At 43.5% G+C, this 19,674-nt stretch overlaps 1 protein-coding gene across 1 annotated transcript in view; it reads right to left on the bottom strand.

Moving 5' to 3' along the window:
* IL5RA (interleukin 5 receptor subunit alpha) overlaps positions 1 to 19,674 on the bottom strand; it is a 304,412-nt gene that overhangs the window by 185,039 nt on the left and 99,699 nt on the right. Inside the window, exon 4 of the mRNA XM_069646215.1 lies at positions 11,260 to 11,392. Coding sequence (XP_069502316.1) covers positions 11,260 to 11,392 — 133 coding nt within the window. The remainder of the gene's footprint in view (positions 1 to 11,259; positions 11,393 to 19,674) is intronic.

The raw sequence follows: 19,674 nt of genomic DNA, 5'->3' as shown, positions 1-19,674 counted from the left end.
TGGGCCATGGCTGCAGATTTTGGCAATGCATATTAGTTGTGGAGATTTTATCACACGTCATAATACACCTTAAAAACATTGTTGGGTAATTTGAATATGATAGCAGCAACTGGAAAATGTGGCTGCACATTATAGTGACTAATCCATTAACATGCAACATTAACTGCCATTGGATGCAATTACTGGGGCATTTGAGGCTGCCCTTGCAATATGGTGGAAACAACTGGACATGTGAGGCTGCTTATTATTTTTGGCACCTTACATACAGTACTATACCAGTCATATGATGCATAAGGCAGCAGTAATGTGGTAACTGGGCATACAATGGCAGCACCTGGATACGTGAGGCTAAATTATGCATATTATGACAATACATGCCATATTAGCTTGTAACAGGCATACAATTGATGTATCCACATATAGGAGTCCACAAGTGGCATATTATGGCATCACACGGAATAAGGGGGCTGTAATGTGCACACAATGAATAGATCTGGTGTGTGAGGCTATAACTGGCAAACAATGGCAGCACCTGATTGTGGAATCACTCCTGGCCTATGTTGGTTTAACTAGGTGCTCTCATGTGGCAACAAGATCATTAACTTTGCTGTCAGGACTCTCTTTGAAATCCCTCACCTCACACCTACTTCATCAAACCGTCACCAAGCTAGATGGCTGATGGTGCAAAACAGGGCTAGATTTAAATTACTGCAACTGGTTCACAAATCTATTTACAGAAAGGCACAACTGTATCTATCCTCATCTATCCAGCTCTACAAGCCTTCTCGTAATCTCTGTTCTGCCTCCTTGACTACCCTTGTGGCACCTGAACCTCCCTGTGCTTCCTCACACTTCCACTCATTCTCTCTACTTGCTTCACTTGCATGGAATTCTCTTCCTGGAGACATCTGTGAAACAGTCCACATTGGTTTGTTCAGAACCAAACTAAAAGCCTCCTCATCTCCTCATCTACGAGTTACCCTCTTGACCTACCTCTCATCTGCCTTCTAGCTAACATGTATCCCTCACTTCTTCCCCGCCCCTGTCCCTCACTTTCTACTGCTTCCACTCTAGCACTTCATCCATCATGTGCACATCATTAAAATACAGCTGGCCGTACCGCCTACCTGCATGTCGACCCATGTATAGTTCCATTTATCGTCCCAGGTGACCTCTCAATTTCCATCACCACCTCCTTCAAGTTTGGATTTTCCGAATGACCCAGGCAAACTTTCAAAAAATAACAAGCAAACTTAAATTTCACCTGTGACTCAATGCTGGAAATCCATAATTCTAACTGCAGCGCGCAATTGGGGGTATTTTGGTGGAGGTCTCCTAAGTTTTTTAAAATTCTATTTTGAATCATCTTCAAAGCAGAGCAATTAGAGAAGCCCTAGATCTCACTCCTGTATAGCAACAGCGTGCGAAGCATATGCCCACCATACATATGGTAAAGCCTTAGCAGACACCCCCTAACCTTGCTGCAGCCTTCATGGCACTTGCCTTTATATGTCTTTGTGAGGAATTCGACCATCCGCACAGGAAGAGTGAATGATGGGAGATCAACTTCCAGAGAATATGTGGGGCCATTCCCGCACATATACTTTTCACACTCACCGCACAGCCGAAAAACAGTCATGTACTCTGAGAGGACACTGCTTACCAGCACCGCCCTACCCTGTCATGTGTAGCTGACACCTGACAGCTGTGGGTACATCAAAAGCCTCTGGCTGTGGGCAGCCTGATTAGCATTTCCATTGTTACATGTTGCTGGTGGTGGCGAATTCTGAAGAATGTTAATTAGCAGGCCTCAGGGAGGCCTGAGTACAGGAAGTGACAATGGAGACCAGAGACCAACACCTCTTTGTAATGCAATGTGTCAACTTGATGCGAACATCATTCATTGGTATGAAAGAGCAGTGAATGTCCTGTCTGGAACCACTCCTTTCAGAGCAGGGAAGTATGTGAATTGTAGGTGATGAAGGTCTGCCTGCAAACCCCTACTTTAACGGAGGCCCATGTTGTGAACAAGCGACACATAGGGCTCTGTTAATTAGGGAGATACTTTGATGTACAGCTGACAGGAAGATGGGTGGGACTTAGAAGTATATGTTGTCATCCTTCCCCTGTCTGTTGCCAAGTGCTCTGATTCTTACCCAGGGGAGTTGCTAGGTCTGGAAAAGACCCAGGGCTAAGCTGATGTTGGAACTGTTGGGACTGGGGGCTAGCTAGTCTTTCGGCTGTAGCTCCTGAGATTATATCTGGGGCTACAACCAAAAGATCAGGGGCTATAGCCCCCCTATGCCCCCCCTAGCAACGCCCCTCTTCTTACCTAAAGCATCACTGAAGGTTGCTGGTGGGGACCCAGGATTGGTTAATTAAGGTGGGCTTAGCCTGCACCAATCACTGGGGCCTTTTGGCTTTAAAAGAGGGCTGAGCCCCTCACTGATCAGATCATCTGAATACTTCGCAAGGAGAATGACTCATTTGGACCCAAGATGAAGGTACAGTCTACCTTATATCTTCCGCCAGTGAAGGAAGGCCAGGTATTCCAAGAGGAACAAGATCCCTCCTCTAAACAGAGGGAGATACCAGACTCAGAGGACCCATCCAGCGGCTCCACAACCGGTACTCAGCGAGCATAGAGCGTGCCCTGCTAGGTGCTCGGCTCTGACAGCAAGCTTCCTAGGTGGGAAGTGCCAGAGAGTCAAAGGACAAGGCCATTACCTGCTAACACCCTCCTGAGCTACACAAGCCCTGCGAAGAAGCTAAGAGGAGTGCAAACCAAGCATCATCCAGCGTCCATCTTTTTAAGGACTATTTCGAGACAGTCGAGTCCTCAAACCGCATCCGGCTGCATCACTGAAAGTGTCACGCCGCAGTCGCCAGGAGCCCGAGACGCCTTGACCAGATTCCAGATCCACCAACCAGCACAGAGACAGCGATTCTGCCCTAAGTTGCTGTGCCGGACAGCCTGCAGACGTCCATCAGCCTCACTTGCCGTACTGCCTGCCTCCTGGTACCCGCAGCTGTCCCCCGCCACTAACTCTGTTTCATGGGCTGGGAAGAACCCTGGAACCGCCTCAACGCTGTCGAGCACCAAGAAATTCCTCAGCACCAGGTACATTGTGGTTCTGCCCACCTGGTCCTTCTCTGAAGGCCCCTAGAGACAGTTACGACCCTTTGCCCCTTTGGTGTTGAAACCAAATAATCTTGAACTATAAGACAAATTACTTTACCAAGTATCCAGACTGCATCCCTTTCCTTTGTGAAACTGTCTGTCCTCTGTGTTCCTTTACACTGGGGGTTGTAATTGTATTGTGTTAGAACTGTCTATTGTAGTAATAATAAAATAGATATTTGTATACAACCTTGACTGGACAGTGCCTTTAATCATTGGGTAATAACTGTATTTTCGCTGTGTTGCAACTAACCAACAATCCACGACCTTGCAGAGATTAGCCTGCCGTTCCGTCCAGGAGGTCTTATAATTTACTTGTATTCCAATATGTTCAGATCCCTTCTGGTGTACTAGAGGTGTGGGATTGATTGATGGTTTAGAAACAGATATTCATCCCTGGACCACTGGTGCCCCAGAAGTTGATTTGTCACAGTCTTGACTAATTCCCATTTTTTGTAAAAGGTTAACCTAGATAGTAGTATCAACTTTATCACTCTTAAGTGTCCATGAGAATCGGTTTCTGCCTTTCCCGAAGACCACAACCTTGGCCTTTGCCCGATTCATTTTCAGGCCATGAGCTGTGACATATTTGTCAGTTTAAGAAAGGCCACATTCCAGACCCTCTGGTGTCATCGGCATACAGGAGGTCTCCAAAAGGAGTGCAATGCAGCGTAGGAGGATTGACCCCATTTACCACTACCCCTGTGTTAAAGTCAGAAAGAAACAGAATAAATGAAAAGGGAGCTAAAGTATAACACTGCTTTACCCCCTGGTTTGTTGGAATTGCTCTGACAGCCTTCCAGAGCACGAGGTCCGCACTGATGCATACGTGTCCTTGTAACACAGTTGTAATAGGTTCACGAGCCCCTTGGGTATCTTTAGTGCATCTAATTGTTCCCATAGCTTGTGCCTCAGAATAGAATCAAAGGCCTTTTCTATGTCGATATAGACCACATATAACTTCCCACCTCTAATTGCACCGTACTTGTTAATCAGTGTGTACAGAAGAAGACAGTGGTCAATTGTTGAATACCTATTCCTAAAACCTGCTTGGGCGGGTTTTAGTAAATTCTGGAAAGTAGCCCAGTCATCTAGTCTGGCTAACAGGCATTTAGAAAAGACTTTACCAGCTATATCTAACAGGGAAATTGGTCAGTTACAATTATGGTCACTTAAGGGTCCTTTCTTAAGAATAGGGACTATAAAACTATGTGCCCTTGATCGTGGTAAAACCAAAGAGTGGATAATAGAATCAAATCATTTAAATAAAATTGGAAGCCACCAAGTGTAGAAACCCTTGATAATATGTGAGTGCATTCCTTCCGGGCCAGCAGCTTTACCAGAAGGAAGAGTTTTTACAGTTAGGGAGATCTCTTCCATGCTGAACCTGATTTCTTTGGCACTTAGGTCTTTAGTGGTTTATACGGCCACATGATCAGTATCAAAAAAGACCCCCTGAAAGTGAGAGTTCCAATTGTCTCTGGACGTTTGATCGAGCATATTTTCTACCGGGTCCGTAAAACACCTGGCCACCAACTTCAGGAACAACTTGCAATTATTTGATTGGACATCAGTCTCCAACTGGTCCCACCATTTTGCTACGTGCTCTGATTCTTTCCTCTTTAATAATTTTTTGAGGTCCTTCTTTAACATAAATAAGGGTTGTGCCTGCATGTTCCTATCCTTACCTGCATTAAACATTAAACTCGTCATAGTCCAACACTCCCTGTCAAACCATCGCTTCATGTTATGCCATCAGTGCCAAGAGTCATGTAACATAAATGACTGTATTGCCATTTGGTATGTGATATGACTTCTGCTTCACCATGCAATTTGGTGAACTGACGCCCAAGCATGTACGAAGGTGAAGCATGCATCGCTTCTGTCAAGTTTGTGCAACACTTGAAAGGTGCCTGTTAAGATTCATGATAGGAGGAGATGGGGGTGAAGATGGGGTTGAAGCCATTTTAAATACCTTAATTTTCTATTATGTTAGGCCTCTTTTAGTGTGGTTTAGTGGCAATATATGTCTTCTGCTTCTGCATTGAAGATATTGGGAAAAGATGACTATTACTGTGGAAGTGACGACATTCAGCTTATTACGTGCATTACTGCAGAAATGCAGACATTAGGCCAGACATATGCATTCTGGACACAGGGCAAACAGTTAGTGGGAGAAAAGCCAACAGTTGGCGATGAGGGGTTCCGACACCCGCTCGTGCCGTCGCAAGGTCCGCAGTCGAGCAGCTTGGTGCGTCAGCGCCCCTTCATCCCAGGGACACGCAGCGAGGGGCAACGTACAGGCCCAGGAGCACTGCGCAGAGGAGCACACAAGCTCAAGTAAGTGGCCCAGCCCCACGCAGCAACCAGGGAGTCCACAGACCCCAAAATCTCAGCAATAAGGCCCCCGACCCGTGCGCACACGGAGGCTGCCATCATCCCGCACATCACGCGCAGGGAATGTGGGAGAGAAGGCAGGCACTGCACACATGCGCCCGTGGGCTACGTGTAGCACACCCCCAGTGGAAGAGACAAGTGCAGCAAGCACACAGGTTGGAGGTACCCTGAAACCAGGAGTGGCACATGCACACAGAGCAGTGCACAGCCAGAGAGTGGCACGCAAGCCCCAAGGAAAGGGGGAGAGAAACGCTAGACACAACACTCACGCCCGAGAGGTGCACATGACCTGGCCACAGCCACCAGGGGCGCGAGCCTCAGGACCCCAAGCACGGCGCCATGTCCACTTCATCAAGTCCCATGGCATCCTAAGCTGGTGGCGCAGGAACAGTGGCAGACGACATACAACAGGCTCAAATGACAGGAAACTCATCACAAAACATGCCCATGCCCAGCCCTTTTGACCTCAGAGACACCTCCAACCTAGGACCCAGGTGGGTCATAGGACTACGCGACTTCAAATTTTACGCAGGAGCAATAGGCCTCACAGACGACGCAAGACTCAAAAACACGTTGTTTATGGCCGTAGGCTCGGCCGTTAGAGACATTGCAGGTGAACTATTGAACTCCATGGAAAACTCTCGGAATACTTTGCCCCCTACACCAATATTGACTATGAGCGTCATGTATTCCACACCACGAGACAAGAAAAAAGGGAACCGATGGACAATTTCGTGATGCGCCTTCGCATCAAATAAAAATATTGCGAATTTCACAAATATTCAAACGAGGAGGCACTAAGGTCCCAAGTGATTGCTAGCTGCATATCACAACACTTCAGAAAACAACTGCTTCAAAAACAAAGGTTGCTAGAAGAAATACTCACCTTAGCCAGGATGGAGGCAGCAGTAGAATCGCAACTGGACAATCTAGGCAAAGTCACCATCCAACAGCCGGCATTAAACACGGACATGATCGATAAGTTGTACAGCGCCCCCACGCAAGGCAGTAAACGTGCAGAAGCCACATGCTATCGCTGCGGAAACGAGTATCCACACACAGGAGAATGCCCCGCAGTAGGACAACAATGCGCAGCATGCGGCGGAATGGACCACTACAGAGCGGTCTGCAAGAATGCACCAGGACCTGCACCCAGCAGACAGAGGTATCAGGAGAGACGAAGAAACTCATTGCTCAGCCCCCCGGCCAGCAGAGGAGAAGAAGAACAGGCAGCACCAAGACGGGAGGACAGAGCCCGAAGGAGCTCATATGCGCGCGAAGACAAGAGACCATCAGACAGCTCCAGAAAGTCCCACAGGAGGAGATTCGTCAGATATATCGAGATGCAATCCCCATCCAGCAGCGAAACCAATTCATCAGAAAAGGACCAGAGAAAGAAAGGATATGTGTGGGCTCTAAACAATGCCACGGCCACCCAGCACAGCCCCACCCTCACATTACAAGTCAACAACACCCGCCTGGAATTCCTCATCGACACAGGGGCGAGAGTCAACATCATAAGTGAACAAGCATATAACTCCCTCACCAGCCCACCAAAAATCCGAATGGCCATGGTAGACATCAACCCGTATGGGGCGACGACCCCGCTACCCTGCAAAGGCACAATCTCAACATGGTGCGTACACAAATCCCATGCCGCGAAGATCCCACTACACATACTGAAGACAGAAGCCAACAGTGGGTGCATCCTAAGCTTTAAAACAGCGGTAGAAATGGGCCTGGTCCATATAATATACCAACTAATGGCTCACAAATACTTTGCCAGACCGGAGGCCATAGAACAGGCTTTTCCAAATCTCTTCAAAGGCCTGGGGAAACTGAAACACAGGAAAGTACAGCTCCACATCAACCCCGAAGTCACGCCGGTTGCCCAACACTATCGTGGCATACCTCTGAACAGCCAACAACAAGTAGAGGAAGAACTAGACAAACTCATAAAGCTCAACATCATCGAGCCAGTCTCCGGACCAACAACATAGGTGTCACCCATAGTCCCGGCCCCAAGAAATACCCGGACGGATCAATACGCTTGTGCGTAGACATGAGAAGGGCAAATGTAGCGATTGAGAGGGAGAGACATCAAGCACCCAGGATCACCGACATGATCCACCTTCTCCACGGAGCACAAGTCTTCTGCAAGCTGGACTTAACAAAAGAGTACCATCAAACAGAAATAGCCCCTGAATCAAGATACATAACAACCTTCGTGACACATCTGGGGTTGTTTCAGTAGAAAAGACTCAGTTTCGGCATTTCATCCGCCGGCGAGATTTTCCAAGAGGAAATCCATCGAGTCATCAGGCATGTACCCAACTGCATAAACTATTCAGACAACGTCTTAGTCTTCGGAAAAACCAAGTAGGAGCATGACAAGGCACTACACAGAATGTGTGCAGCCCTAGAAGTGGCAGGACTTACTCCCAACAAAGCCAAATGTGAATTCGGCAAAGGCTCCCTATGCTTCTTTGGACACATCTTTTCCAAACAAGGCATGCGGCCGGACCCAGACAAGGTGGCCGCCCTCAATTCAGCCTCGCCTCCCAAAACTGCTACAGAAATGCGGTCGTTTCTCGGCTTGGCCAGTTACGGTTCGAGATACTTAAGGGATTATGCCACGGTCAGCAACCCACTGCGCCTGTTAACGCGGAAAGATCAGCCATACATCTGGTCTGAAGAGTGCCAGAAAGCGTTTGAAGCAATGCGCAATGCCATCGCGAAGGCAGAAGACATGGCCTACTTCGATGCAAAAAGGGACACAGAGGTAATAGTTGACGCCAGCCCGGTCGGGGTGGGAGCCATCCTCACACAAAGGGATCCCGACGCACCCACAAACATATACCTAGTGGCATACACCAGCAGAAGCCTGTCCCCCACGGAACAAGCCTACTCTCAGGCAGAAAAGGAGAGCTTAGCAGTGGTATGGGGGTGTGAATACTTTCATTTGTTCCTCTATGGGAAAGAGTTCACAATCACAATGGACCACCAAGCCCTGCTCACAATATATGGAGACCTGAAGTCAAGGATACCTCCACGGATAGCCAAGTGGAGATTACGCTTGCAAGACTACAAATTTGTCATCACACATCACCCAGGTAAAGAGGACAACCCGGCAGAATACTTGTCCCGGCACCCAACAGGACCGGCAAGCCCCCAGCCATCCATAGCGGACGCATACATCAATTATGTAGTACACCACCTACAGCCCCTGCCAGTGGGTTGGGCAGACATCATCACACAATCAGAAAGAGACCCGGCCCTCCGGATAGTCCGGCACTGCATACAGGAGGAAAGGAGAGCGCACATGATGCAACAGGCTAAACAGGAGTCAGAGGAGGTCCAAGAGGACATCAAAGGGATAGACCACGTCCGAGAGGAACTCTCCATAGTAGACGAACATGTTGTACTAAAATGGTGCAAGGTACTCATCCCGGAGGTGCTCCAAGCAAAAACTATACACATAGCGCATGAAAGCCACAGAGGAGTGGTCGCCACCAAGCGGCTACTAAGACAAAAAGTATGGTTCCCAAGACTCGACGCCATGGTGGAAGAAATAGTGGGGAAATGTCTGACGTGTGAACGAATAGCACCACCACCACACCCGAACACGCTCCAGATGTCACCCCTACCAGAACAAGTGTGGGAGGAATTGGCAGTGGACTTCTTTGGACCGCTGCGGACGGCACCTACATGCTAGTGTTAATCGATGAACACTCCCGATTCCCCGAAGTGCAAATCATGGAGAGCACGGCTGCCTCAAGCGTCATTCCCACCCTGGATAGCATGCTGTCCACATACGGAATTCCAAGACTGATAAAGTCAGACAATGGGCCGCCATTCGTAAGTCATGACTTCGAGAACTTCTCTAAATATATGGGGTTTCAGCACAGAAAAATAACGCCCCGCTGGCTGCAGGCCAATGGCATCGTTGAGAGATTCATGGCCAACATCAAAAGAACACTACAAATGGCTACAGTCCTCAACAAGCCGTTCGAACAAGCCCTTTACCAATTTCTGAGGGACTTCAGGTAAACCCCTCACAGCACGGCAGGGGTGTGCCCTGCCGATTTGATGTTCAGGAGACCAATCAAAACTAGGCTACCAGAAGACCCCAGCGCCAAAGGCGCAACCCCGCTAGAAAAGGAGGCCAAAGAAATAGACGACGCTGTGAATGCCAAGTTGAAGGACACTGCAGATCATAAGAGGAGAGCTCAGGAATCGACAGTGGAACTAGGGGACCAGGTGTGGATGCGTCAACTGAAACAACGAAAAGAGGATGCAACGTTTGCAAACGAACTGATAACAGTGATCCTAAAGAAGGGAACCATGATCACGGCACAAAGAGAGGATCGTTCCTCAGTAGCCTGCAACATCTCACACTTCAAGCGTGCAACGACCAACCCTGAAGACGCCTGGAGCAGGGACACACATAGCGTGGAGGAAAGACAGAGAGACAAGCCTTACCTAGGAGACGAGGAAGACTCCGAGGGCGAGGACCATCACACGGACCACCCAGGTATCTGGGCGACACCTCATAAATGAAGGCGACAACAGAGAAGTTGCATGAAACCTCACAGACTCATTGAAGACATGGAGTGAGAAGAGCTAAAGACCTGGTACTTTAAAAAGGGGGGGAGATGTCAGGTTGCTCCCGCATTGACTTTCACCAGCCCACATCGTTATGTGGGCAGACCGCCGTTTTGGTCATCCTCAGGAGAAGGGAAGGGAGGGGGGCGAGGGGTGTTCCGGCAGTTACTGCCTGTGTTAAAATAAAGTAAGTCACATTCACCCAGGCTCCCGCGTGATACTTCCTGAAGGCGGTTAACGGGTCCGCGCAAAACCCAACAGATGTGACTGCATTTTAATTGTGAGTATGCCTGTTAGTGAGTGGGACAGCAAGATGTATTTATTTATTTTTTTTATCCGTAGCATCTCAACATGTTGCCTTCAGCCACTTCCCAATGGCTGTCTGTGACCATGCAAACTGTTTAAGGCCTACCTTCTAGATGGTGGTAACACAGACGGACAAGGGGAAGATCTGTCATATGAAATATTGAGATGCAGGGTTATCCAAAATTCAATTTACTGTTTGAGACACCCTATTTATGTATGCACTTGATGAACCCAATGATGTCTTGTTTAGTGATGTTTTGAACAATGCTTGATAGAGACTGGTTTTAAGGCTCTTTCGAAATTCTGTAGAACATTTGTAGACCCCTCCAGTAATGAACCATGGAATTCCACGGTTTTCAGCCCAGCGCACTGATGATTCTATCTCAATTTTTATTGCATTGAAATCTGCTTTGAAAGTGAAACTCTCTTCTAGTAGGTAGGGCCAAATTCTTATACCATAGAAGAGCAGTTAGTTAGTAACTAAGAGCACTTTCGAATGAACATGACTGCACTATGAAAAGTAAGACTGTCTTCCAGAGTACATCTATCCTGAATTGTCTGAACCTGCATTTTCATTGCTGTTATTTTACTACACTAAATAAGAAGACTTTTAACTGTGTGGGCTACTTTTTCTGTCATTATATTTGTCTCCCAGTGTAGAATCTGTTAGGAAGCACAAAATAAAAACCAATCCCTTTAATGCCTTCACCAAGTGTTCCAAGAAGAAGACACACATACCCCTCTAACATCTGACACCTGAGATGCCTCACCTGTAGAAGAGGAAGTACTTTGTGTCCCTTGGTGCATTCTTCCCAGCAATCCAGGTGCAGTTTAGACACACAGCGTTGTCAAAATCCACGTAAGTGACACACATCAGGTTGGTGACCGAGGTACAATTGTTACCTAGGGGAAGAAGAATGATTGATTAAACTACAGAAATTTGTGAGCTGAAGAAATGGTAGAGGTATGAAACACAAGTGTCAGGAAGAGTGATTTAGGCTGCCATACATTGTGCCAGGATGCTTATGAGGAGTCAAGAATGGGTCCATCAAACTGGTCTTGAGGGTTCATGACAGCCATCCCACGTGTTCAAAAGGGTTGAATGACAGAAGGCGGTGTCACAACATCCTTACATAGTGTATTTACATATGCTGCTTTTCCTTGTACGACATTCAAATGGAGACCATCTAGACATATATCTAGAGACTAAATTATGTTGGCCATTATTTTTCTTAATTACCTTCCCATTAATCACCTGAAATATGTTTAAGTTACATTGTTTGGTTCACCATGCCTTTTAGATAATGGATCACAGTCAGTGTTGCCGAAACTGTTGCAATATCAATACACTGTATACAAGTATAAAAAAAATGCAAAGGGACATGACAATTAAGAAACAAGAATTTGAAAATGCAATACATCTGACTTTGATAAATGGACCTTCTCCAATCACACAGGTTACACCCCAGGTCTCAGGGAGAGAAACTGGGGAGGTGGCCTGTGTGGCAATTGTAAGCAATCTTCGACCACGGTCAACCATTGTTGGCAATGGGTGACTGAAATAAAGCTCAACTCCACGGTTCTCAGGTAAGTCTTTATTCCCTGTTCATGAAGTTATCATGACCAAAGCCCCCAACCAGCCTCCCTCTTTCAACTGCTTTCCTTAGAAGCTCCTTCATCTAACCTTTGACATACAATTATTCTACATTCCACTAGTACTTCATACTCGTCCACTAATATCTTAATATATATCTATATATGTATATATATATATATCTATGTATGTATATATATATATATATATATATATATATATAAAACACACACCCCTTCCTTCCTCATCTAATAGTTCACATATAACTTGATCTCATCACCTTCACCACTCTTCCCAAATTCCACCCTTGCCCTCCTTCTATCCATATTGCTCCCATCATCACCTTCTCCACTCATACAGGATCAGAATGCATCATATCCCCTTTCCTTCTTACAACACCCTTGTGGATTCTCACCCAATCTCCCACACAAACGCACACCTCTTTCCTTGGCCTTCTTACATAATTCTCTCTCACTTCCTTTTCCTTTCTGATTCGCAGCTTCTCTCATCCTTCATTACAACCCTAGATAATCTTTCCCTCCCTACCCTTGGAGGACACGTCATGGTATTTGCTTTTCTCCCACTCATCATCTGAATTGAGCTCATTCCTGTCACAGCATGCAGTGTCATCTTGAGCACACACATTCTCTCTCTCAATGCCTCCTTTTTGCCCCCTCCACATAATCCGTGCCACAACATCCATAACACTCTCTCTACCATACCATTACATTCTGAATGATATAAGGCTGTTCTTTTGTGCTCCACACGAGTCCTCTTCAAATAGTCTTGAATCACGTTCCCCTCAAATTGACTCTGTCAAATTACTTCTTGGATATCCTTCCCTTTCAAATACCTCCTCGAAATATTCAGACACTATTGTGGCAATAAGACCCTCGGCGGCGGGCCAATACGGCCCCAGGTAATGATCCCGGGGCCGTAGTTACAGGCCCGAAACGCTATCACGTTTAAAAAAAAAAGTCAAATAAATTGCCTGCTCGGAAAGGGAAAACATAGTCCATTTTCCCTTTCCATGGTGGCCATCGGGAGCAGACGTGATGGAAACAGAAGTGTTCCCAGTGGGTTCACTCCAGTGAAAAAGAAAAACGAAGGTAAGTGGAGTTGGGAGGGGATAGTTTTCAGGGGAGGGAGGTGGAGGGAAAAATCTTTTTACCAGAGTCCCCGGCGGGGAACGAAGGCACCCTCCAGCCTCGGGGAAGCTCGGAGCAGGGATTGCCCCGTTTTGAGCCTCCTCATTAGCTAAGGAGATGGCACGCCCCCTGCTGGGAACAAATGCCAGAATGCTCGTACGTCCACGGGAATACCATGTGGTATGGTTTGGAAAAGAGCCAATCCACGGTTAGTATTTCCCGTGGACAGAGCGTGCCGGGTACTGATGTAGAATCTGTACTTCTCACAATCTTGAACTCTATCCACTTGGAGAACATAATTACTAATGCAACGGCAAACCGACCATGTGGCCCGCCAATACCGACAATGAAAAGTTCATCCCATGCCCCCTTTAAAACTTCTCGTTCACACAATCTCCCAGCCTTTTCTCCATCACCTTATCGAAACCTGGCCACAAATAATCTTGTCTCAGTGACACATTAGCCCTCGTTATATCAATGTTGCCCAAATGGGCACTATCCACCAGACGTTTGGGAACAAGAACTCTACCCGATCCCTATAAAATCCCCTTCTCAACACTCAATTAATTTCTTACTTCCCATAACACCTTTTAGTTGCCTAGAAATCATCAGTTCTGCGGCCATCCAAATTCTACTGCCTGCATAGCACACATAACATTCTTATCCTTCTTAATGTTTCCTCCCACTCTGCATGACCAATCAAACCATCATGCGTTACAAATACTTGGTCCATCCATCCTACATCCCTTCCATCTTCATCACCACCTAGATGTCATAAATGATCAGCCAGTACATAATCACGACCAGAAATGATTTTTATCCTATATGTGCAACTTTGCATTCTTGCCCCCCAACCTGCAACTCTTTGTGAAACCTTATCCATTCCTTTTGATTCAAATATGTCCTTCAATGTTATGTGATCCATGCTTATTGTGAACTCAGCTCACCACACAAATTTCCTAAATCTTTTCACAACCAAATTACAAACAAATGCCTCTTTTTTCAACATTGTATATCTCTTCTCCAGTCCTTGTAACACCCTAGATACATTAATTATTGCCTTCATCTCACCAGACACATTCTCTTGTGACAAAACCGCTCCTATCCCTACATCACTTACATCCACAGTGATTACATTCCTTTTTCCTGTATCAAATTGGCTCAACACCTTTGCCATATCTATTTCTGCTTTTAAATTCTGGAATTCATCCTCAGACTTACTACTCCAAATAAATTCCTCACCTCGCCTCAATAATTTGCACATTACATTTTCCTTGTCTGCAAAATTCTCTACAATCATCGACCAGGAGTATAGCTCAGGGGTAACGTGTTTGTCTTGGAAGCAAGACAATGCATAGTAACACAAGTTCAAATCCCGGTCTCATGCTTAGAAACCTACTCAGGTATTAAGCACGTTATAAAAAACAATCAAAATTATACAGAAAAGGGAACGTAATTCCCTTTTCATTTTAGGAGACTCTATTTTATTGATAGCATCTACCACCTCTTTCTTTGGGATAACACCTCTGTCCGATATCTCATGTCCCAAATAGTCTACTGACGTTCTCCTAAATATGCCTTATACTTTTTTTTTTTATTAAAATGTTTTGTTTGGTTTGACAAACTTATTATTTACACTTACATCGGTTATACAAAAAGATTTAAAATATTATATTCTTCTTGTTCATCTAAAGTTCTTTAGTAATCTCAATTCAAAATTTAATCACAGTGATAATCAGCCGCTGATTCTTTCCTTGTAGGAGTTCTGCCCATCTTTCTTCAGATCTCATTTGTTTTTCTGAAATTTTGAAGAAGTCTCTATATAAGTCTCTTTTTGCTTTCAGAGATGCACAAACCATAATTAGATGAAATAAGGTTTCTTGTCTAGTTGGATCTTTGCAGAATAGAAAAGCCGAGGAGCTGGTATGTGTTTATCTATCACGGATAGATAATCTTGCGTGGGCAGAATATTAAATCAAAAACGTAAAAAAAGATCACGGATGTTACAACTCGGAAATTGGCTCAAATATGGTGGTAATTCGTTGAGTGCTCTTATGTCGATTTCACACCTTAGATGACGTTTATATCTTCTCTGTTCTTCTACAGTCCTTATCCAGTCATTCGTTAGAATTTTTCGTTTTGCAAACTGAGGTCTATTTAACAACATTTCATCTGTTATATCTTCATTTTTCATTTTCAATTTGATCTCACTAGTCCATTTCAAGAGACCTGTAGTCTGGAAACTTTTTTTTTTCTTTCAGGATTTCTAGTGCTAGTATTTTTTCATCCGAAATAATTTTTCTATGGAGATCCATTTGTTTCCATAGTACTATGGATTGGATAGACTGTAGAGCTAATTCAAATCGTATTCTAGACATAGGAAATGCCTTTGGCAGTGCTAGAGTTTTTGTCCAAAATATTGTTTCATAGTAGGGCCATCTCATAAGTTGTTGATTGATTAATGATTCGCTAGCATATGTCAAGATCGGAATGACTTTTTGTTTGTAGAGTAGAATTGTGGCTTTAGCTGAATATGTCCCATATTTTAGATGAAAAAATCGTCCTTGTCTTGCCAATGATCTCGCTTTCCCCTCAATGTGATCTTTCCATTCTTTTTCATTCGCTGAAGGGTTGATCAGAACACCTAGATATTTTATTGTTTTGGTTGTCATGATCACTTTATTTTCTAACACAATCTTTAAATTACATTGCTTCTTGTTTTTTTGAGTAATGAGTTTCATTATCCTAGTTTTGTCAGTATTAATTTGCAAGTTGTTATCTGTCATATAGACTTGTGCTTTATTCAATGTCAATTGAAGGCCTTTCACGGTTTTATCTAGGATAATGATGTCATCAGCATAGATTAATGTTTGAATGGTTTCACTATTAAGCTTCGGTGGATTTGCCATTTTGTTTTGGATTTTTTCTCCAAAATCGTAGGTGAAAATATTGTAGAGGCAAGCGGCTAGGGGGCAGCCTTGTTTTAACCCATTCCAGGTAGGAATGGATTCTGTCACTCTTCCATCATTCGTAAGCCCGATGCATATGGAAGTATTCGAATATAGCTTTTTTATTGGATTTAAAATAGCGGAAGGGCAACCCCAAAATATTAGCTTAGACCACAGTAATTGCCTATTGACTGAGTCAAATGCCGTCTTTAAATCTATAAAGATTCCATATACTTGTTGTGATTTTGCAATTGCTTCATGTTTTAGCATATTCAGCAACAAGAGATTGACATTAGTGCCTATTTTGGTTACAAAGCCTGTTTGTCTTTTAGCTTTTTTGTCATTATCCATTGCCCATGTATTCAGTTTTTTTTTTTAGGTAACCCGCAAAAAGCTTTCCCAAAGTATCTAATAGGGCTATCGGTCTCTAGTTAGCCAGGTTTTTTCGATCTCATGCCTTGTAGATTGGAATCAAAACAGCTGTTGTCCAAGTACAAGGAATCTCTTTTGTCCTTTCTATTAACCGTAACAGGTGATTAAAGAATTTAGCCCAGTCTTCTGGAGCCGCTTTAAGATTAATGTTTGCTAGGCCATCAGGGCCTAGTGCTCGCGAAGAATTGAGTACTGGTATTGCTGATGTCTTCTATGTCCCAATTAAGAATCCAAAGATCAGAGTCTTTTTCTATATCACTTGTCGATGGTTGTACGGTCATCTTATATAGATTTGAAAAGTGATTGACCCATATATGCGATTCAACTTCTTGAATCATATTCTGCGTTTTAGATGAGGCATTCAACAAAGACCATAACTGTCGCATATTTTTTTTATTAAGCGCTTTTAAAATTGCTTCTGCATCATTTTGCTTTGTTGAGGCTTTAATTGTTTTCATTAAGTTGGAATATTTGTGTTTTTCCTTTTTGATTTCAATTTCAATGTCTAATTCCTTCTTTTTCCTTACTTGTCGCAATCATTTGTAATGTTGTTTTTTTTCAGTTGAATTTCCATGTTAAAATGATGGGTATGCATTATTTTTGTATATTCATCTGACTTGATCCAGATTGTTGGTATTTTTCTAAAATCCATCCATAATTCAATTTCTTTTGATCTTGGATTGGAGCATCTTCAAAAGTTGAGACTAATTCTGGTATTTGGTGTTGCTTGATTCATAGCCTATTCAGGCCATTGGTCAATTCAAGTTCAGGTACAGTTAGGCAGCGCTCACTTACTACATGTGTTGACCATGCAATAAGTATTTGATGGTGGTCACTGTCTGGGTGTGTCAAATTACCAATCGAAGTTATTAATTTCCGAATGCCTTCTGATATATAGATATAAACAATAATTGAATTGGACTTTTCTCGTGACCACGTTGGTACCAGAATAACTTTGTTATTTACAGGTTGATCGCATAAAAAGATATTTCGAAGATTTAATTCTTCAGTCCATTTTTTAGCTCTACTTGACATCTCTGTAGGGTCTAATTTAGCTCCTTCTTTACTAAAAAGATGGAAGTTGAAGTCTCCTGCTATGATAAATTCTGTTCCACTATTGGAGATGGCCAAGTTGTCAATTTCGTCACAAATTGAATCTATGAATCTGCTGTCAGTCATTGCATTTTGATTCCAATAGATGTTAAAAATGAATATTAAAATAGAAGCCAAGGGCTGCGACCCTTCGTTATTATTAGCAGTAGACATTCTGATGGTTAAGTATTGTGCCCAAGGATGGATGTTCTTACTTGATATTATTCTCCATGACGGCATTATTTTTGTTAATATCAACATTCCTGTTGCTGGTCTGCCCTGTTGTGAGGTTATTGTCGGATTCATTAAGGTAGTATAACCATTGCATAATACCTCTTCGCTCAGCCAAGTTTCTTGTAGACAAATAATATCCGATTATTCCAAAATTAGCGAATGTTTTTCAAAAAGATGACTATGTCCTCTCGTATTCCAAGAGCATAAAGATGTTTTACTCTCTTGGACATCATTCCCCATTCGTTGTTATAGGTAAGTTTTCCTAACACTTTGATCAACATTAGATTTTGTTTTATACTGTGGTGTCCCTCGATGGTCTCGCCATAAAATGTGGCTTTTTCTAGCGTCTTGTGCCTGCAACTTTCTTCTTGACTCATTAACATTATGTGAGGACGCTTGCAATTTGTTCTGTTCTGTATAGTTGTTGGATGTATGTTGCCTGAACAGAGCAAGATTCTTTGATTTTTTTATCAGCCATCAATCTAGAGACAAAGATTTCTTCTATTTTGAAACACAATGTTAAAAACTGATGTTTGGAGGCTAAGACACATTGAAACAAGTCTTGTTTATAAAAGTCAATGTGTGCTTCTTCCATATATCGTTTATTTGGAAAAAGAATTACTTCCAAATCATCAGATTTGATTTGGGCCAATTGAGGAATAGCTTTAAATAATCGCAAAATGTTGGATCTGTTCATTATTACCGGCTCTCCTTTGTTTGATGTTTTCGGAAATAATGCTATTCTATGAACACAAGAAGTCAGCTTCGGATTTTGAAATATAGGTCTAACAAGTGTAGGGCTTGGTTGACCCGTAGGGCTTCTATTGTTGTTGTAGCCAACTTGCGTATCTACTGATGACCAAGATACATCATTAGATATTAATGAGTATGCCAGGGAGATGTTAGTTGATAGATCTTCTTTGTCTTGGTCGTTCTGAGATTGGTCTGTACCCGTATCTTGGCTTTCGTCGATGATGATTAGAGTAACGTCTTGTGAATTTATTGAGATGGAATTACAATCACTTAAATCATCAACTGTTGCTAAATCTATCATTGGGATTGAATTTGCTGGAATATTAAGCATTTCTTGATTGATTACATCCAACAGCGCGTCCAATGGTTCCGGCGGAACTTGATTATCCAAGTTGGTTACATTTGTCTTCTTTATTTTATGAGGACTTTGTTGAATAATTATTTGCTTGATAGCGGATTGAGTGTTGCTCTTCTTTGTGCCTTCCGGTAAGAATTTCTGAACTGTCTGTATTTTCCTAAGAAATGCACGCGAACCATTTTGAGGTTTTTTGATAGCTTTTTTATTCTTTGATTTGGATAATACTTCTTGACCCACTAGTCCACGTTTATAAAGGTCAAAAATATCAAATGGAGCACAGGAAGGTGATTCAATGTTATCCTGCATTATCGGCACTGTAAGGTTACATGGTGCAACTGGGAAAATCCGAATTTCATATTGTGTGGTTTGATCTATTTTCATGGCATCTTTATTAGTCAACTTCTCAGTTTGTGTTTGATTTGTTGCATATTGTTTTTGTTCAATCATTTGCATTTGTTTCTTTGCTTTGTCATCAATCAATTTTTTTGTAATTGTTGAAACGGTTTCCATAAGATTCTGTTTATCCACTTGATCCACTCTAGCCAAATCAGCAAGACGTGTTTGCCAAATTCTAGATGTTTCTGCTTCGTGTTTAGACGTTCCTGAATGGTGCTTATGAAGGTTTC

Source organism: Ambystoma mexicanum, chromosome 2p (genome assembly GCF_040938575.1).
Source record: "Ambystoma mexicanum isolate Mex_15411 chromosome 2p, UKY_AmexF1_1, whole genome shotgun sequence".
Taxonomy (NCBI): Eukaryota; Metazoa; Chordata; class Amphibia; order Caudata; family Ambystomatidae; genus Ambystoma; species Ambystoma mexicanum.
The sequence above is the reverse complement of the archived record's forward strand: the minus strand, read 5'-3'. Positions and strand labels throughout refer to the sequence as shown.